At 53.2% G+C, this 21,060-nt stretch overlaps 2 protein-coding genes across 4 annotated transcripts in view; both read left to right on the top strand.

Moving 5' to 3' along the window:
* The window catches only part of PLEKHM1 (pleckstrin homology and RUN domain containing M1), a 48,364-nt gene extending 43,279 nt beyond the window's left edge, over positions 1–5,085 (top strand). For all 3 annotated transcript variants that reach the window (XM_036268049.1, XM_036268050.1, XM_036268051.1), the window contains exons 10-12: positions 1,395–1,458; positions 1,946–2,103; positions 2,920–5,085. In XM_036268049.1, the coding sequence (XP_036123942.1) occupies positions 1,395–1,458; positions 1,946–2,103; positions 2,920–3,028 (331 nt within the window). In that variant the 3' untranslated portion in view covers positions 3,029–5,085. The remainder of the gene's footprint in view (positions 1–1,394; positions 1,459–1,945; positions 2,104–2,919) is intronic.
* Positions 5,086–6,680: 1,595 nt separating this feature from the next.
* ARHGAP27 (Rho GTPase activating protein 27) overlaps positions 6,681–21,060 on the top strand; it is a 33,513-nt gene continuing 19,133 nt past the window's right edge. The window contains exons 1-3 of the mRNA XM_036268054.1: positions 6,681–6,771; positions 7,701–7,832; positions 9,505–10,182. Of these exons, the coding sequence (XP_036123947.1) occupies positions 9,523–10,182 (660 nt within the window). The 5' untranslated portion in view covers positions 6,681–6,771; positions 7,701–7,832; positions 9,505–9,522. The remainder of the gene's footprint in view (positions 6,772–7,700; positions 7,833–9,504; positions 10,183–21,060) is intronic.

Below are 21,060 nucleotides of genomic sequence, written 5' to 3'. Positions count from 1 at the left end.
GGTTCCCCCTGGACCATAATTGAGGCTGCGGAGTGAGCCATGGCCAAGCCCCCATTCCCGACACCCCAGGGCCTGGCCTCATCCTGCCCCCGGATGTTCAGAGCCTCCTGGGGCAGGTTTCCAAGCTTCCTCAGACTTGGCACATTCTCCCCAGACGCCAGCACCACGCACACACAGCAGGGCTGGGCAGGCTTTTGTGCCAGGGGAATTTCTGCAGGTGTTTCCTCTCTGTCCTCTGGATGTAGCCTTTGGGATCTCTGCCATTAGCGGGGTAGAAACTAGAGCCCAGTTGGTGGTTGAGCCTCATCCTTCATGTCCCCGCCTCCCCACCCCACCTCTGAAATGGGATCTGCCGCGGTGCTCAGGACAGGTCTCAGTTCCTCCCACATAGCACCGAAACCACACGCTTGAACGTCTGTCCCTCGGCTGGACTGGGGGCTGCAGGAGGGCAGAAGCCACGTCCTGTGTGTTTCTGTCCCTAGCACTGTCCCTGACATGTGATAATGGCAATAATGACAACACCTGTAGGCATTCACCAGGGTGGGAAGGACGCAGGCTCCGGAGCCAAACTCCTGCATTCAAACTCCGGCTCTGCCACTTCTTAGCTGTGTGACCACAAGCAAGTTACCTAATCTCTCTGTGCCTCCATTTCCTCTCCTTTTCAAAGTGAGCATTATATTAGTGCCAAAATGATGGGTTATTGTGAGGATTAAATGAGTTAATATATAGAAAAGCTCTCAGCCCAGTTCCTGGTACCAACTGTTAGCTTTCATCATCCTCTTCCTCGTTATTCTTTTTGTAGACATTTATTTTTATCTTTTTATACCTTTATATTTAAAAATACTCTTAGCCTTATTGAGGTATAATTGACAGATAAAACTGTCAGATATTTAAAGTGTGCAACGTGATCATTAGCTATATATACACACTGGGAAAGGATTCCTCCCATTTGGTTAATTAACACATCCATCACTTTATTTACTTGCTTATTTGTCCATAAATTTTTCTGGTGAGACTATTTCACTTCTACTGTCGACAAATTTCATTTATGCAATACAAGTTTATCAACGACTGTAGGTGGTTATTCATCGTTCACTGTGTGCCAGGCACTGTGGCAAATGCTTTACATAAATTATTTAATCCTCAAAGCAGTTCCATTTCTCAGGTGAGGAAACCTGAGGCCCAGGGAGGTTAAGTGACCTCCCAAGGCCCCAACAGCTAGTCAGTCACCTGGACGCCCAGGTTCCAGCCCCGGCTGGCTGGCTGCTCTGGTCAGCACCCCGCCCGCCGTGGGAGGGTTTCGCTGGGTTAGCAGGGCTGAGGGAATGAAAACAAACACAGGTTGGCCCGGGCTTGGAAGTCCTTCTAAGGAACCTCTTGTGTTTGCTTTGAAGGCTCAACCACAGGAATTATCTCTTGGAGTCTCCCCATAAGTACAGTGTCGCAGACCTCCAGCAGGTGAGAAAGTCATCCCCCAGACCTCTGTAGAGGGACCCCATTCCTGGAGCAATCAGAGGGGAGGTGGGGGGGGTGCTGCCTGAGCTCACTGAGACAAGACAGCAGTCTCCAGCTTCAGCACCTCGGAATGGGCTCCCGCCGTCCCTTGCCTCCTAGGGCAGGGAGTGAGCCCGCCCCCCTGGAATAAGCAGGCCCTACAGCACAGCCCAGGGTCACAGGGATGAGTTGGAGGCCTTCCTTTCGTCCAGGGAAGGCGCAGTGGTTTGGGCTCGTGTGTCAATCCCGTTATCCCCAGCGTGCTCAAGGGCTGGATGCCTGTATTGCTCGGCCTGACGTGGGGAGGATTTCCTGCCCAAGTGGACAGACTCTTCCACTGGAGTAGAAGTTCTTCAGTCAGGGTCCCATGAGCAGCAGCAGGTCACGTTTCGCAGATGCCTTAGCCTCGGCACAGCTCCCTGAAGGCCTGGTGGCCTGCATTTCCCTTCAGATGGCGGAGGGGACGTATGAAGGGTTCCTCAAGGCCCTGGTCGAGTTTGCCTCCCAGCACGTCTACCACTGTGACCTGTGCACCCAGCGCGGCTTCATCTGCCAGATCTGCCACCACCATGACATCATCTTCCCCTTTGAGTTTGACACCACGGTCAGGTATGCAAGACACCCAGCCAGCTATCCCACCCCCAACCCTACCCACAGTGGCCCAGCATTCCTGGGTGGCAGGCCCTGTGCCACTGTGTGGGGACACACTGAACATCTCTGTGCTAGTGCCACGGGGTGGTGAGGTTGCCCGGAGCAGCTGGCACCCTGGGCCGTCTGGCCAGCCCCAGTCCAGCTTGGGGGCAGCACAGGCCCTCACAGGACGCGGTTGGCTCTGAGTGGCTTTCCTGGGCTTCAGCTTTGTCATCTGTGAATGGGTTGAGAAGGGACTGAATGAGTTACTGCCCTGCAGTGCTGGACAAGGCCCGGCACTAAGTGGGCACCTGGTGGGTGATACCTGCCCCTGCCTCTGCTCCTGTCGTGATCCTTCTTGTCCCAGTTACTGCTCGTTTCTGAAGCTTCTAAACGGACAAATTCATCCACCAAAGCTTCATTCCAGCCCATGTGGGAGTGGAATCTGAACTGGTGGGAGCATTCATTCATTTTCACTGGGTGTCCCCTGGCCCAGATTTAGCCCCTGAACAGACCTAGGGCTGAGGTTTTTTTTAACTGCAGAGTGTCCTAAGCATAGGCAAGAAGTCATCTAGTGAGTCTCAGCAGCATTTATAAAAAATACAATAGCATGCATGGCGTGACCTTGGGTAAGCATGGCTGCAAGAATCTTGGCGCTGGAGGAGCACCTGCGGACCTGGGGTTGTGGGGGGAACACAGCCCGGCTGAGGGCCCTGGTCAGGACACTGGCCAGCCTCAGTCCCCAGGGGAAGCCTCCAGCCCGTTGGCACCGCAGAACTTGCCGCTTTCTCCCAGGTGCGGTGAATGCAAGACCGTCTTCCACCAGAGCTGCCAGGCCGTGGTGAAGGGCTGCCCCCGCTGTGCCCGCCGGCGCAAGTACCAAGAACAGAGCGCTCTCACCTAACCCAGTCTCCTGTCCCCACCTCGGAGGCCTCGGAGGCCTCGGGTGAGGGCTCAGCTCAGCCATCCCAGCTGGGCTTGCTGTCAGCCGGGACTACTCTCTCACGGTGTCTCCAGTCTCCCTTGTCAGGAAGACTCAGATGTGACCAGAGCACGAGCCTACCAGAGGGAGCCTTTGCTGATGCCCCCTCATCGGTTCCAGGCGGTGGGGACACCAGCAGACACCCCGTTCCGGGTGCTGGGGGAGGGCTCTTTGCACTAACCAGGCTCCTGCTCACCTCACTGACACGGCGCCCCCATCAGGGCTGTTCACATACTATGGAAATAAGACTTGGGGCGCATTTTCCAATCCACATTCCTGATTAAAAAGTCTAGTTTTTTAAGGTGGATATTTTTTCCCTTCATATTTCAACAGAAAATATTTTTTTATTCTTAACCCTACATAGTCCCCCAAGAAATCCAGGCATTCTCATGGGGCAAATGTGCAGGTGCCAGCCAGGCCTGGTGTGCCGACGGGGCAGCTGGGCAGGCAGGCCACCCCTGGGACAGAGCCTGTCAGCTGCCTTTCCTTCGCCCTCCCAGACACTTGCTGCCACAGCTCAAGTGCGATGTGCCAAACCGCCCGTGGGGCCAGGCGGGGTCAGTCCTGATGACCATCTTCTTTCCCCTCTTCATTCCCTGCCCGTCCTCCCCACCCGAAAGCCCATTCTCTTCCTCTGTGTCAGAGCCCCTGGCTCCTCTGTAGCCTGGACTCCGGTCCCTGCAGGAGAAGGGGAATGACTCGGAACCAGCACTGTCAGCACTTTGCATCTTCCTTGGTCCAGGAAGTCATCTTGCCCACCCTTCAGCCCCACGCCCTGCTCACTCCTACGCTACACAAGGGCAGGGTACTCTGCAGACTCTCTCAGGGGCCCCATCCCTGCCTGGCTGACCCCTGCTGGGACAGTAGGCTGGACCCCCAGCGGGCAGCGAGCCCAGGCGGGCCGCCTCAGCACACACCGTGGAGCAGTGACCCCGTCCTTCCACGAAGAGTGCCAGCCCTGCTGCAGAGGTGCGCAGGGGTCTGCGGGAGAAGGTCCGTGGAAGGGTGCTTCACTCCGTTTACAAAGCCATGCATCCACACAGCATCGCTGGACTGGCCCAGGAGGGGCGCTGCTAGAGACTGGAAAATTCTGTTGGAACACCATTGCTATTTGAAGGGGTGTTGGGGTGGGGTGGGAGCCTGGAATTGTTTTCAAATGATATTTAGACCCTTGGGGTTTGAGAGAATCTGGGTGTGATTTCTCTGCTGCCTTCTCTCACCTCTCCTGAACCCAGCAGGCCCCCCTCAGCCCTGGGGTCCTCTGGTCATCTGTGTACCCACCTTGAGATTGAGGGCCACAGCTGAAGATCTGCCTGTCGCTGTCAAGAGATGAACCTACTCCCACCTCTCCCTTGGGGTGATTCAGCTGCTGAGTCACCTGCCTAGCCCCGTGGAGCTGGATAAATTGTGCAATAGAACAGAGGAGGTGCTAGGCAGGGGGGGAGGGGCTGCCACACAGCCTCCCTGTCCCCTCTCGGAAGGTGGTGCACACCTGTGCTCAGCACGACAAAGCCTCCAGAACTGGCAAGTGGATCCTTATCCTCATCCCACCCCTCACGGCATTCATGTTCCACTGCAAAACAGTCTGATCGGAGCCCGACCGGCCCCCGATCCCTGCGTGGGCAGGAGCCCAGCCTGGGGTGGGCAGTGCCACCTGAGCCTGGCCCGTTCCCTCGGGCCTGTGAGTATATTCCAGAAGGTGCCCTCGGAGGCAGGAGGAGCGAGGCCCTGGAGGCACTCACTTCAGTGCACCCCACCCTGACCCTCCCAGAGATTAGTAGCATTAGAGCTGACCCTCCCCCCATCGCCAGAAGCTGATGCTTTCAGATAGCTGACTTCACCCCTCACCTCCAATGGAAAGCTGATGTGAACCTCAGCAATGGCCACACTATTTTTAAAATGTTGTTTTATGCAATAAACTTTGCAGTGTGGGGCCCTGGCCCTGGAAGTGCTTTGCAATGTTCTGAAGGAACTGCTGCTGTGTGATGTTTGAATGATTTTGTAGTAAAGACCTGATATTTCTAATCTGAATCCTAATGCTGCAGCTGATTAGGGGAGACCATGGGCCATCGGTCACCAGTCTGATAGGAACTCCACACGCTCCTGTTAGTCCCTAGACACAGGAGAGGAGAGGGTGGAGGCAGTGGTAAAGATTTGCAAGCAGGGGGCTTGTGTGCCAGCAGTGGGCATGGAGGAGAGGGGCAGTAACAGGTTTAGTACATACCCCACCCTTGCTGCGCTGAGGAGGCAGGGCCCGGTGGGGTCAGATTTCAGGGCCTTTGGGAGGTTTACTCACATACACTCACTCATATGTAACAACTGAAGCTGATGCCTGAAACCACCACCATGGCTTCTTTCCTGTGCCTTAAATGTCAAAGCACAGACCCCTGACACTGGAACACGTGAGACCTCAGGCCTGTATTTCCCACTGTATTGACAGAAGGGGCTCCAGAAGGGCCCCTGATTGGGCAGGGCCCCTGATCCAGGGTTCATGCTCTAAGGGCTCTCAGTGGCTTTTACTTGGCTGCAAACCTTCCTCTGAATGTCCAGGAGAAGCCCAGGGGCCCGTGCAGGGGGAACTCCACCACTGCCCAATGTAAGGACCGAAGAAGGAAACACGAATTTTCAGGGAAATCAGGTTGCAGGAGAATGGGACTGGAAAAGATGACATTTATGTCTGCAGTTTCCTGTCCCTTCAGCTCATGAGGGAGCACCCTCTGCCCATCCCATGAGCCCAGCTTCCATCAAGGGCCTCACCTCTCTCCAGAGGCAGTAAGTGGTAGGTTCCAGGAAGACCAGATGAACCTGGTTTGAGGGCTTGGGGGAGGCAGGCCCACCAGAGGACTGGGGACAAGTGACCTGCCCTGCCTTTGGACTCAGTGCTGTCATCCTCAGCAAAGTGCCTCTGAGGACATCCTCCCCCCCCCCCCAAAGGAGGATGGGAGATTTGGAGACTTCATTCCAACTCCAAAGATGAGGCTTATCTCATTATGAAAGTAGTGATAATCATAACTAATGTACTATAATCATAACTAATATCACATTATAATAATGTGATAACATATTGTTCTTAGTGCATCTCATTTAATCTTCCCAACAATCCTATGAAGTAGGTGTTACTGTCCCCAGTTTACAGGAAACAGATGCAGAGATAAGGTGAGGATCTTGAGCCCAGCCCCAGGAAGTTGCTCTGATCTTACCCTACGGACAGATAGGAGGGTGGGCCTCCTCTCCAGCAAGGATCAAGGAGGAGGTGAGAATCAAGCAGTTGGAAATCTGGCCAAAAACTGGTGAGGAGGCCCCCTCCCTTTGCACCCTACTATCCTGGTCCTGCTGCCTCCACGACCAGGAGACAGCCAGGTGTGGCCCAGGATCCCCGGAGGTGCAGGGGGAGGGGTTGGCGCCTCTGCTCCTGGGGCGCTTGCCCGGCCCAGAGGGGACAGGAAGCCAGGACACCGGGGATTGTCTCTCGAAGCCGCAGCCCAGCCCCAGCCCGGGAGGAAGTTCTGCCTGGTGCTCTCGGCTGGTGCCTCCCTCGCTATATTGTTGAACAGGAAACCCCGCAGCGCGGGAGCTGGGAGGTGGAGGAGGGAGCGCCGGACGCCGAGCCCACGCGCACCCTGCCGGGACAAGTGGAGGCCAGGCTAGCGAGTGGACACCCCGAGGTGCCAAAGCCGGGCCAAACCTGGGGAGGGGGGTGCTGAGCTGGGGGTGGGGTGCCGCAGGTGCGAGTCGTCACCCGGGAGCACCGCGCGCCTGCTCCTCTCCTTACCGCGCAAGGACTGGAGCTTTGCGGTCCCGGGAGGATGCCGCGTGGGACGGTCCCCTCACCCCCGGAGGACAGGGGGGAGAAGGGCGGCCCTTCGTCCGGGCAGAGGAGGGGCCCAGGGCCAGGGCCCCAGCGCCGACCGAGGCGTTGGCGCCGCAGTGACTCGCGTCGCCGGGGCAGTGGAGGCAGGGCACCTCCTGGCGACAGGTCCGTCCTCGCGCTCCAGGGATCCTCCCCTCTCCCTGCACCCCGCATTCCTCCCTTTCTCTTCGCTCCTCCGGGCTTGGGGAAGGAGCCGAGGCCCGGGTCCCATCCCCACCCATCCTAATACCCTGCGCTCCGGTGGGTGTCCCTGGCGGGAACTCCGCTCCCAGTTTTTCCAGGCCCGGCTGAGCTGCGCCGGGAAAGGGTCTGGGAAGGGCGGAGGTGGGCCCGGAGCGAGTAGTGCCTACAGTCCGGCTGGAAAGGGCTCCTCGTTGGTGATTCAGAGTGCATTGGGAACGCCCCGGGCAAGACCAGGAGCCAGGATCCAGCAGTCCCTGGGACGCAGAGGCTCGATGACAACAGATCCCGCCTGGGAGGGTGGGGGCGGGGCAGGGGCGGGACTGTACCTTTCAGAGTCTCTGTTTGCGACCCGCCAGCACCCCATCAGTCGCTGCCCTCCCTGCCTCTGTCCCTCCCTCATGCTTTCTCTTGCTCTGGGACTAGCTTCCAATGTGCCTTCCGGCCCATTCAGGCTCCCCTTCTCCCCTCCCAGACACAGCTGCTTTGGGGATTGGGACAGCCCTCCCGAGCGTCCCTCTCGTTCTTTGCTCCCCTTGCCAGCTCCTGCTACCCGAAATCTCTCCAGCCCATCCCTCGAATCCCGGCCCAACGAAATGGCAGGCGCCTAACCCGCATCCATCCGCCGGCTCAGCCTATCCAGCCCATGGGCACCCGAAGGCCCGTCCTGCCAACGTGAGTGAGCCGCGAAGGTCAGAGGAAGGTGGCGAGAAGGGGTGTTCTCCCTGGGGTTTGTTGGCTTAGCTCTGAGAGGCTCACGCACCCCTCCTCCACGGCCCGGTATGCTTAGTGACCCAGTCTACACCCCTTTCCCCCTTCGAGGAAAGCTTGACAAAGTAAAGGAGCGTTATGCACCCCTCTGCGGGACCCTCAACCTCAGCAAGCAGCCTATTTCTCAGCTGCTGGTCCCGGGCCACCTTGGGGGAGCAGGAGGTGTAGTCAGTGTAAAAGGCTTGGAGGGACCAGCCACTTCCGGAGGAGGCCACCGACTCATCGCTTTGATGGAGGGACAGCGGCCGATTTGGAGTTAGGCTCTGACGCCAGGCTGAGTCAGCATAGAATGGGTGGGGGCTGTGGTGATCACTCTGGGAGAGCTTTGGGGAACCCTGGAGACAAGGCATGAGCAGTCGCTGACACAAAGTGCATTTTCTAGGGGCCACTCTCATGGGGCAATGTAGAGATCTCAGGGCAGGTGGACAGGCCGCGAGGTCCAAGCCCTTCTCAGGAGGTGGAGGTGGGAGCTGGAGAGCAGGAGTGGTGCAGGCCGGTTTGGGCGGGCCAGGCTCTGGGTTCACGTCTGTGGCAAAGCCTCTGGGAAGTAAAGAAAAACCGAGAGAACCGGTTCCCCGGCGTTGGCAGTATAGGCCCATTATGCCAAGGTTCTTTAACTAGGAGTAGAGACCTCCATGGGTCGAGCAGCCCGGGGCCAGGAAGCGGCGCTGTGAACTCTCATTCCCTGAGGCTTGGAGGCTACAGGACAGGGCGGGGCGTAGGGAATGGGTTGTTCTTCCCACTTAACAGACAAGGAAACTGAGGCCTGGTCAACTTTTAGGCAAATTGTGGTGTCGATTTGATCACCCTATCTCAGCTATTTTCAACGGGTGTGCGGCAAGAATTTTTAAAACATGCAACACCTGACAATTTGTCAAGGGCACTGACCTCTTTTCTCTTAAATTGCCCAATAAAAAAAATGACACCAGCCAACACCACAATAGGTCTATTGTGAATGAATCAAAATTATACCTATTTTTTTCATTGTCTTTCTCTCTCTCGAAATAAAGAGAAAGAAAAGAAAGGAGAGAGAGAGGAGCGAGAGAGAGAGAGAGAGAGAGAAACATCGATGCGATTGGCTGCCTCCTGCGTGCCCCCTATTAGGAATGGAGCCCGCAACCCAGGCATGTGCCAGGGCAATCAAACTGGGTCCTCTCAGTCCATAAGGCGATGCTCAATCCACGAAGCACACCGGCCAGGCAAAATTATACTTATTTTTTGTCTGATCGGCAAAAAAATATATTTGTGTGTGTGTGCCGCAAATTTTTAGTAATTAGTTCATGTGTGTCATGAGATGAAAATCGCTGTCCTATCTCTTTGAACCAAGGCTTTCCTTCCTGGCTGTAAAGTTGAACCTGTTACTACCCACAATCCTCCACCAAGGCATTGAATGAAAGGGTTGCCATAATTCCATCACTGGGTGTAAGAATGAGAAACTAAAAGATTATTTTATCCAAGTCTCCCGTTTTAGAGACAGGAAAACTGAGGCCAGAACGCACATGATGAGTGCAGCACTAGTGCGGTTTTCTGGGTCCGTGGCCCTGACATCCGTGCCCCTCCCCCTTGCTATCCACAGGGAAAGGCCGCGGCCACGATGGCGGCGGACGTCGAGGGGGACGTGTACGTGCTGGTGGAGCACCCCTTCCAGTACACGGGCAAGGACGGGCGCCGCATCGCCATCCAGCCCAACGAGCGCTATCGGCTGCTACGCCGCAGCACCGAGCACTGGTGGCATGTGCGGCGCGAGCCCGACGGACGCCCCTTCTACCTACCTGCGCAGTATGTGCGCGAGCTGCCAGCGATCGGCGACCCTGCCACCAGCCTGCCGCCACCCTTGCCCCATCCTGGCCCGGCAGCCCCGGAACCGCTTGCTTACGACTACCGCTTCGTGAGCGCGCCGGTGCCAGCGGGCCCCGACGGCGTGCCCGCCGAGCCCCGGGGCCGTGCGGGCTCCCTATGCGCCCCCGCGCGGCGCGGCACCGCGACCCAGCGCAGCAGCCTGGCGCCCGGCCTTCCCGCCTGCTTGTACACGCGGCCCGCGCCGCGGGTCAGGCCCGCGCAGTCCCTGGACGACCTGGCGCAGGCGGCCGCCGCGCCCCCTGCCGGCCTCCTCGGCAGCGCCGGCCGCTTCAAGGCCTGCAGTGTGGCGGGCTCCTGGGTGTGCCCGCGGCCCCTGGCGCGCAGCGACTCTGAGAACTTGTACGAGACCATAGAGGACTTGCGCGGACCGCCGCAGGAGGAGCGCCCGAAGCAGGTATGTTGCGGGGAGCCGGAGGCGGGGCTGGGGGCGCGAGGAGGCCCACTCTGCTTAGCGTCGGACTTAACGGGGAGCAGCAGTGTCCGCCGGCTTTGGACGAGCTCCCCCACACCGAGCCTTGCTTTCTTCAACCATGAAACAAGGGGTACAGAATCACAGTCTCCTATCAGCAATTCCAAAATGCCAAAGCTTCCTGGAACCCAAAGGTTTTTCGTAACAAAATTGGTGGCAAAATTTGACTTGAACCTATATGAGGTCATTGGTGGTGTATGTTTATCCCACTTAGGGTGAATATTTAGATTTTCTACAGGTGAAGATTATAGAGTGCTGGCCCAGGCCTTGCTGGGAGCATTACACCACCTATGGCAGCACGTGTGTGTGCTGTGTTATCATTCTAAAATTCGAACCGTTCAGAAACGCTTCTGGCATAAAATAGGGGGTTGTGAACCTGCAGCTGGCTCGACCTGCTTCGACTTTCTCACGAGGGTGGGGGGGTGGGAGGTGATGTTTGTTAGACGAGATAATGGATATGAAAGTCAAGGGTCTGCTTCCCTTTTTGGCTATTTCCAACATTTCAGTTCCCTCTTTAAAAAATAGAAAACAAAAACTTGATGAGTGTTTCAGAAAGAAGTCCAGTCATAGTGGGTTTTTGTTTTTTTTTCACTTCAGAATCCAGTTATATTAATTTGGGAAATCGAAAACAGCACGTTTTTTAAACTCTTACATCCTCAAAATTCTGCCTGCGGCCTTAACATCTTGAACTTTAGGAGTTTTTCAGGGAAGGGAATGCACAGACATCTACCACCAGCTTCCTCCCTCCTGGTCTCCGTGTGTCCTTTAGCCCGAAGAGGGGCGGGAAAGATGGCTGGATGACTCTTGAATCTTGTGAGGCTATAGTTTCTTTCTTTGTAGTTGATATAATTCCAATAAACATTGATCCCTGCCACGCCCCAGGACTGAGCCTGGGATGCCCAGAGGAAGGAGGCACCCGTCCCCGTAAACAGGCTCCTGGGTCTTCCTTCCACCCCATCTGGTTATAATGCAAAGAGCTCAGGATTTCAGGTTACAGAAACTCGAATTTGACTGCTGAGTCACCGGCCAGCTGAGTCATCCCCAAGCCCCAGTGTCAACGTGTGTAAACGTAGAACAATACCTAAGGACTAAAGTTGTTGACAGCTTTCAACGAGCTGAGGCATGGATGCGCCTGGCACATAATGGGCAGTCCACCAAAACTGGCTAAGATCCCACTTAGTAGCCTTTCCTCCGGGTCTGCGGCGCCTTCGTTCCTGTTTTGGCAGGGGACAGCCCGCCCCCTTGTGGCCAGCGTGCAGAACAGCATCTGGCGAGTGGGGATCAGACCCAGACCCAGCTGGTGGCATGCAGGGAGGTGGAGAGATAGTGGAATGGAGGGGTCCTGGTGCTCAGTGCCCTTGCCGGCCAGACAGACAGTTTCTCTGGGATAGATGGCTGGACGCCAACATTTCTTCTCCCGGCGCCCCTTCATTCCCTGGGCAGACTCCTGAACCTCAACATTTTCTGCCCTGGTGATGGTGGGGTATCTGTCTGTCCCTCTGAGGTGCGCCCCTCTAGGTGGAAGACTGGCCTTGCCCTCTGAACCCCTGTGTCCTGCACAGAACCTGGCCCAAAACACGTGCAAGAGTGTGTTGACTAGGGACCAGGAGCTGCAGCGCCCTTTCCCATGAGTCCCAGGTCTGCAGGTCTGCCCAAGGGACACTGGTCCAGAGCCCAGGACCAGGGTGGAAATCTGAGCACCTCCTGAGAAATTACCCCAGCAGCCACAGTCACTGCAGGGTGGTATCTTTGCCCCCTTCCTCAGGCTGGCAGCAGTTGGTTGCAGTGGTATGTTGGGGGAGGGTGATGGTGGTGGTGCCTTCTCAGGAAGGAACTGGGGCATCTGATACCTGAGTATTGGCAGAGAGGCTCTGCCTGGTCCCACTTCTGGCCCTAATTCACTGCATGACCTCAACAAGTTGTTTAGCATCTCTGGTTCTGTTTCCTCCTCGTACAATTTATGTAAACCACACTGTGACCATGCTTTATTTAAGTGTCAGCTGTGGGTCTCCCTGACACCCCATCCCCAGCATACTTCAGGGGTGGGGGATTGGTTCTCCCCTGGGAAGGAAATTCCACTCAGCTCTTAGTTATTCAAGGTAGAATTTAGAGAAGAAATTTCCTGAAAGGCAAGCCTGCCTCTTTTCTTCTTGGAAGAGACAGGAGATGCAGGTCCTACCCTTCCCCTCCCTCCATCCGCTCACGTGCTAAGCACAAATTGACTGAACACCTGCCAAACACCAGGTGAGCCTTCAGATCTAAAGGTGACTGAGGCCCAGCCCCGGCCCCGGGGGCCTACTGTGTGGGACAGGAGGTGGTCAGGAGGGGATAGATGCCTCAGTCCAGCATGGCACAAGATGTCTGTGATCCAGCTACGCTCAGGGGCATGGGCAGAAGTGGAGGTGTGAGATGTGGCACCTTTGGGGCCTTGCAGCCCCACCCCCCACCCTGTCTAGCTGGGCCCAGGAATGGGGGCTCCAGTGGGGACTGGGGAGTGCCTGGCTGGAAGGGCCTCATGGGCTCTCACCAGGAATGTGGGCTTTATCCTGCAGCCTGGAAGGCTCTCCGAAGAAAAGGGAGGGGGTTTGAGAAAAGACCCCTGTGGCGGGGACTTTGAGAACAGAGGGGGACCTTCATGGTCTCCTGGATACTCCATGATGACAGATCTCGGAGGTAGACTCAGCAGAACCTGGTGCTCATGGGCTGATGGGCTGTGAGGAAAATCAAAATGAGCATCCACCCAGTTGGCACACTGCGGGGGGCGGGAGGGGGCAATGGGGAGGACAGGAGTGGAGGAATGAGGCTGAATCGCGTTGGCCTTGCTGGGCCGGGCCCAGGAGGCAGGTGGCCAGCTGGGTCTGCTGCCCCAGGAGAAGGTGTTCAGCATATGATGTTGGAGCCATGGGTGTGGAGAGTGTGTGGACAAGGGAACGGGAGTGCCTGAGACAGCCCTGGGGCCACCACTTTGGGGTGACAGAGGGAAGAGAGAAGAACCTGAGAGGAAGAAACCATCAAGGATCAAGGAGGAAAACCAGGGGAGTGCTGGCCTGGAAGCTTAGGAGAAGTGGCCAGAAGAAAGGGGAAGTTAGATAAAAGCCATTAAACATTTATCGGAAGTGGTCACCAGACGTCAGTGGCCACCTTATCAGGAACTGGTCCAGGGGGTTGCCGAAGGCAGAGGGTCAGAGGAATGAAGGTGAGGATGTGGACTGAGATTGTAGACAACGCTCAGAAACTTGCCAGGGAAGAGATGCTGTGTGGCCAGAGGCATTTTACAGCCTTGTCATTCATCAGTCACTCAACTGGCACATAACGAACATCTGGTGTATGCTGGTCACCATGCTGGACACTAGGGACACACAAGCCTAGTGAGATATGACATTCTTTTTTTTTTTTTTTGTACATGCCCCTAGCAGGAACCGAACCCGGGACTCTCTGGCCCGCAGGCCGATGCTCAACTGCTGAGCCAAACTGGCCAGGGCGAGATATGACATTCAAAGGCTCATCCAGCAGCTCAGAAGACAGTTATCCCCATTTGCCCCAAGTACAAATAGAGGTTCAGAGAGGTTCAGTGACTGGCTGGAAGTCACACAGCCAGGAGGTGGCAGCATTCAGGTCATTTCCAGGCTTCCTGACCCCAAACCTCACTCTGGCCACCAGGCTCAGTTTCAGCTGGGTGGCCTTCAGCTTTGACCACCCTATTCCCCTCAGCAAGGGTAGTACCAGCCAAAGGCAAAGAGATGCTCACTTTTCTGAGTGCCCTATACGTGCCCAGCCCTGTCGTGAGCATGGGTAGCAGGGAAGGAGGCATTGAATTCTAAAGCCTCACCTTGCTTTCTGCAGCTGAGGGTGTGGTAGGAAAATGAGAGGTCCCAGGAGGGGGCAGAAGCACCTGCTTCTGAGGAGGGAGAGACGGAGGACTGGAGAGTTAAGCCAGAGCACTCTACCCGCCTCCCCACCTCCCACCCCCTCCAAAGAGGTGCTCCTGGAGCCCAAGGAAGTCTGGGGAGGAAGGGACCTGAGACTCCTCCTCTGTGGCTTGGGGCCCAGCCCTGGGCCAGGGGCCCTCCTGACTCGGGGATTTCAGGGTGAGGTCACTATCCCCGCCCAGGCCGGCCATCTGGACTGCAGCCCGCCCTGCTGCCTGGGCATTGGCAGAGGGGAAAGAGTTACAGCCCTGGCCTCCGTGGCTTCTTATGCAAACAGCCCAGGAGGCGGCTCACCTGAGCAGGCGGCCTGGACTGGAAGGAGCCCCAGGGCCCTGGTTTCTCCCTCCTCTGCCGGGAACTGTGAGTGACCCTTCAGCTCCAAATGGACTTGGGACCCTGGGGGAGAGGACAGTTTCCCACTCTCTCCCCTCCCTCCTGGTTCCCACTGGTCTTTCCCTGTGCCAGGCTAAAGCCCACCCAGTGACTGCGTGAGGTGCTCTGCCCTCCTCTCCGGGGCCCAGGCCTGGCACCCACTCCCTGGAACAAATTCCAAGGGCAGCCCAGGCAGCGGTGATTGAAACAAAAAGAACTGGCCTTAGACAGGTCCACCTGGATCCCCCTTCGGGACCAGCCAGGCAGCCTTTAGGAAAGGGGGATGGGTAGGAGCAGGGAGCTGAGGCCAAGAGGAGTCTAGGGAACCCCTTTGTCTGTCCCCCTCCTCTACAGCTCTCCCTACCCTCTAGGAAGGCAGCCGACCTGGGGTGGCCCGACTGGTTTGTTCACACTGGGCTTGACCATTTCCCCCGTGACTCACCTGCAGCTCCAGGTGGACCCAGGATCCCCACTGCCCAGCCTGTGTCCTGCCTTGTGAAAGAACAGGTTGTCGGGTAACCCGCTCCCTCCTCACTCCACATTCCTGGCCCAAAAAGCCCTCCCCACCCACAGCTCACAGGCAGAAGGAGCAACCTCTCACCCTGCAGGCTGGTGGCAGCCCCTTTGTCCCCTGGGCTATCACCCCCAGGCTGGGCCTCTTTTTACCCCTCAGTCTCTAGCTCCCTTCAGCCCCTGGGCCTTCTGAGCTAGGCCCAGGCCAAACCCACCTGTCCCCCCACTTCCTTCTGAGCCCCACTGAGCAGCTGGCCTCACTCCAGATTCCTGCTCTCTGCCTTCCTGGATCTGTGTCCAGCAGCGGGGGGAGCTGGGTGATCAGTACCGAATGTCAGCCCTGAGGGCTGGTCGGTGCCAGGTCCCAGGCACGGAAGAGTCCAGCATCATGACAGGATAGCCGATGACGAGAATGTGGCCAGGGTTCCACACCAGCGTGTTGGGGGATGAGGGGACAGTCGATGTTAGTTGGTGTAGAGGGAAATGGGGCTCTACCAAGGCTGGGCCCCGGGGGCATCAGGGTTCTTGCTAAAACTCGGAGACTCTGTTTCCAAATTGAGAAAGGATTGTGGTGTTGAGCGGATTTCCAGAGCTGCTTCCTAGGCAGAGGGAGGCTGCAGGACCCTTCTGTCCAGGACAGGTTCTGGGATTTGTGGTGCTGGTCCACCGGGAGGCATGCAGGTGCGTGGGCTGGGGTCCCTGTCCAGGCCTCCATGTCTGTCCTAAAGGCCGGCCAGACTGGGCTCAAGAGAGGAAACAGGTTCCAGAGGGGCCTGCCTCCCGGTACTCCCAGCCACCGCCCTCCCTCTTCCACACGACTGAATGTGACTCCTTGCCTTGAGTGAATGCGAACATTGACAGTCTCATGTCCGGCCGGTGTGGCTCAGTGGTTGAGCGTCAGCCCATTCACCAAGAGGTCACTGGTTCGATTCCCAGTCAGGACACATGCCCAGGTTGTGGGCCCGATCCCCAGTCGGGGGCATGCAGGAGGCTGCCAATCGATGTTCTCTCTCATCAATGTTTCTATCTCTCTCTCCCTCTCATTTCCTCTCTCTGTAAAATCAATAAAGGAAAAAAAAACACTAAACAAAAATAGTTTAATTCTGTTACAAATATTTGGCTAGTGGGGGGAAATTTCCATCTAATGACTGTTAGCATTTTGGTTTCTTTTCATCCGTTCTGCTTTCCTATGTGTTGGGAGTTTTATAGACATAGAAGCATCGTGGTGTGCTGACAATGATGCTGTAATTTTTCACTTGGTGTTTTCATTGATTCAGTAAATGGCAGGCCCTGGGAGGCAATGAAAAATAAGGCCTGGTCCCTGCCCTCAGGTAACTTACTGTCCAGGAGGAGATATTGCCAAGCGAACTGATAGTTATGATCTGGTGTGGTGATTGTGCCTACAAGGTACTGGGGTGGGGAGCACTATGGAGGATTGGTCCCCCACCCCTACCCCAGGATTTCAGTAGCCAAAGGGAAACCTAGGATCACCTCCTGGCCAGGAAGGTGATGCCAGAGGTGAATCCAGCTGCCTCTGTGAAACCCTCTAGACCTGGTGCTTTTTCGGGGGCAGACTTTTTTTTCTCATCAATAGCCATTGGTCTTTTCAAGTTTTCCACTAGTTCTCCAATTAGTGGGAAATTTTATATCTTACTAGAAAAGTACTCGTGTGGTTTTATTTTATTTAATTTTGTTGTTGTTGTTTTAAATTTATGAAATCTCCCCTTTTAATTTTATTTATGGATTTCTTTGTGACCAAGTTAATATTTTCTAAGTTTTTCATAGACATGGAAAAGTTCTTATTTTTCAGTTAAGTTTCCATATGGATTAAATCTATGTTATTGATATTATTAAAACTTGAATTTCACCCTGCACAGTTTGCTCAGTGGTCAGAGCATCAGCCTGAGGGCCAGAGAGTCCCGGGTTCAGTTCCCGCTAAGGCCACGTACCTTGGTTGCAGTTTGTCCTCGGCCCCGGTTGGGGTCGTGTGGGTGCCAAGCAGTTGCTGTGTCTCTCTCACATGGATGTTTCTCTCTCTCTCTCTTCCCCCACTCCTTCCCATTCTATCTGAAGATAAATGCAAAAACAACAACAACAACAACAACAAAAACCTGGATTCCCTTTGTATAATTCTTATTTTTTGTCCTTTTTTTCTAATTCTGATAGTGTTTTATTAAATCTCCCACTCAAATTTTCTCTATAAAGTTCATCTTGTACTTTTCAAGTTTTTGCTTTTTATTTTTAACTACAGTGTTATTGGGAGCATACAGATTTTGACTTCTATCATCACAAATTGTGCCTTTGTATCATTAACCTGAAATTCCACCTTTCTGTTATTAATATGGTCACTCTTACTTTTTTTTTTTTTTTGCATTTGCAGGTATCTCTTAGTATCCTTATATTTTCAACCATTATCACTTTTCTTTAAAGTGTATTTTTTGTATAGATCATATGACTGTATTTTTAAACCCAAGCTATGTCTTTTAATGGAATAATTCAATCTGTTCACATTTAGTTTAACAACTGATACACTGTACTTGATTTTTTTTATCCTCACTCGAGGACATTTTTGCATTTATCTTCAGATAGAGCGGGAGGGAGAGAGGGAGAGAAACATCAATATGAGAGAGACCCATCTCCTGGTCGCCACCCACATGACCCCAGCCAGGGCAGGGACAAACTACAACTGAGATACGTGCCCTTAGCAGGAACTGAACCTGGGTCTCTCCGGTTCACGGGCCCACACTCTAACTGCTGAGCCAAACCAGCTAGGGCTGTACTTGATTTTATTACAGTTTATTTTACATTTATTGGTTTACCTTGTAGTTTTCTCTTTTCCTTCCATGGGGTTGCTATTGATTCTCTTTGCCTAGCCCTGTTAACCTGTTGTCCTGCTACACTTTCTATTTCATTCATGGCTTCTGCCCTTCCCTGGGGTTCCTAATCAAACAGATTCTATAGGACGTGCAGAGATGGGGGTTCTCTTTCTCAGCACTCCCATCGGGAACCCACAAAACCCTGTCAGCCTGTAGACTCGGTCTTTCTTCAGCTTAAAGAAATCTATTTGCTGCATGGTTATTGTTTCTTTTACTTTTTCTTTTCTTTGCATGTTTGATCTCCTGACTGGATCCCCCCAGTTTCTTATCTTTTCCCTCTTTCTTTCTGTCTCCATGTACTTTTGCCTCGAGGCTTAAGATATTTCTTCTGCCTGATCTTCCAGGCCACAGATACGAGTCTCAAGAGTGCCCAGTTTCTCCTTCAATTAGTAGTACGTGACATATTTTAAGGTCTAAACTAGTCTTTTTATTTTTTCCTTTGGTGCTTTACTTGAATCTCCTTATAAGTTCTTATTTTCTGTTCAAGTTGTAGTTGTATATTTCAGCCTCTCTCGCTTGCTGATAGCCTCGAATTTTTAAAAACTAGGTAATATACTTACATGGGGTTTTTTTTGTTTGTTTTTTTGTTTTTTTTATCCTCACCCGAGGATATTTTTCCATTTTTTGTACAGATAGAGCGGGAGGGAGAGAGAGAGAGAAACATCGACGTGAAGGGACACATCGAGTGGCTGCCACCCGCACAACCAACCAGGGCCGGGGACAAACTGCAACCGAAGTACATGCCCTTAGCGGGAACCGAACCCGGGTCTCTCCGGACCGCAGGCCGACGCTCTAACCGCTGAGCCAAACTGGCCAGGGCTACTTACATGGTTTTTAAAAAATCAAAGCAATATTTTACAGTATACAGTACAAATTCTCACACACTCACCTACTTCCATGCCCTGTTCTTCATCAGCTCCAAAGTCACTGCCTTTATTTAATTTTTCTTTATTTATTCTTACAGATTTTCTTTATACAAATATAAACCACTATGAATATACATTGGGTTACTTGATTTTCTCTCTGCCTATCACAAAGGTAGTAGGCACGGTCCTACATCTTGTTTATGTTCTGCCTTTTTTGGGAGATTGCGTATAGAGTATCCGTGTCCTTATACCCGTGTGGTTTTCCATTGTCGTGATGTATCACAGTTCATGTGGCAGGTCCACTGTGGATGAGCCCTGGTTTGTGTCCAATCTTTGACTGTTACAAACAAAGCTATAAAATATATTATCTTAAGGTAGCTTGAATGTGCATTTTCATACATGTAAGGACTGTGTCTCCTCCTCCCCACCCCCAGAATGGTCTCTTCATATCTTTTGCCTATTTTTCTATTGATTTTTAGAACATTTTTTTATATTAGGGAAAATAGCCCTTTGTTCTTGACATGAGTTGTAATCCCCCCTCCAAGTTTGCCTTTTGACTTTGCTAGTGGTATTTTTGAGCCACACTAGTTTTCTTAAAATACATTTATATAAGAAATGTGTGAATCACTTATTTTATGGCTTTTAGATTTTGAGTCTTTGTTACAAGGGCCTTTTTTAAATATAGAATTTTGCTCGTGTTTCCCTCTTTGAGTGTTTTTATGGCTTCACCTTTAAAATCTAAATTTTTGCCCAGCCGGTGTAGCTCAGTGGATTGAGCATCATCCAATGCACCAAGAGGTCTCCAGTTCGATTCCCGATCAGGGCACATGCCCAGGTTGTAGGCTCCATCCCTGGTGGGGGGTGCGCAGGAGGCAGCAGATCAATATTTTTCTCTCATATCAATGTTTCCATCTCTTTCGCCTTTCCTTTCTCTCTTAAAAAGTCAGTAAAAACATTTAAAAAAATTTTTAAATAAATAAATAAAATCTAAATCTTTGGTCCTTTGGTGGGGAGTGTATCTGAGCAGACAGAGACATAGACCCGCCTTCAATGATCTCTTCCTGGATGGCCATCCAGTTGTCCCATCACCTCTTATTGACTCCACTGATTCATGATGGCATCTTTAGCACACCCTTGTCCCAGCCTCATTGGGGTCTGACAGCCGTGGCTGGTTCGGTGGCTCTGTTTGTTCCTCTCTCCAGCCGCTGGCTGTCAGAGGAGTGGACTTTATGTGTGTTTGCTCACCAGGCCTGGGGTGGAGCAGTTGGAGTACCTACTTGGTGAGGGGCTCTAAGGTGGAGGTTTTCCAGGTCTGGACACTCTGACCTGTGCCAGCCAGTACTGCCCACCAGCTGCCCCAGGCCCTGCTTGGCTTGGGCACTTGAGTGTAGCATTGGGAGAAGAGGAGAAACGGGACATGTTTAAGCTGCCGCATTCCCAGAATCCCTGGCTCCACAGGTGCATCTTCAAGTGAAAGAGAGGTTACTTTGTTTGTGATAGACTGGGGACGGGGAGACCTGGAAGGGCCAGTCTGTCTCCAGATAAGAAATCATAAATACCTCGTAGAGTGGTAACACTGAGGGTGTGGGATAAGTAAAAAATAGTTTGAGGATTTTTTTTCCTTACTTTTTTTTTCTTTTTTTCCCTTTATTGATTTGAGAGAGAGAGGAAGGGAGAGGGAGAGAGAGATGGAAATATCAATGAGAGAGAACATCAGTTAGCTGCCTCCTGCATGCCCTCCACTGGGGATTTGGCCCACAACCTGAGCATGTGTCCTGGCTGGGAATCAAACTGGTGGTCTCTTGGTGCATGGGTCGATGTTCAACCACTGAATCACACCAGCCAGACTCACTACTTTTTATTATGAAAAATTTCAAACATACAAAAGAGCAAACAATATTAAAATGAATATAACTATACATATTACCTAGATTTAACAATTACTATTTACCATGTTTGTCCTTTTTTCCCTAAGAAATAATAAATTCCAGACTTCATCATATTTCACCCCTAAAAACTTCAGCATGCATGTCTTAGAAATGGCATTCTTCTCCATAACCATGATGCCATTATTACATCTAACAAAATGAACATGAACTCCTTAATATCATCTAGGATATTAAGTAAAATTCCTCCCCTTATCCTAAAGCAGGTCCCTCCCAGCTGGCTCGTTTGAACCAGGAACTAGTCGAGGACCGTGCCTTGCCTTCAGTTGTCCCTTAAATCTCTCTTGACAGACCCCTCCCT

The sequence above is a fragment of the Molossus molossus genome, unplaced genomic scaffold (assembly GCF_014108415.1).
Source record: "Molossus molossus isolate mMolMol1 unplaced genomic scaffold, mMolMol1.p scaffold_m16_p_19, whole genome shotgun sequence".
NCBI lineage: Eukaryota > Metazoa > Chordata > Mammalia > Chiroptera > Molossidae > Molossus > Molossus molossus.
This window is presented reverse-complemented; position numbering and strand designations above follow the sequence as displayed.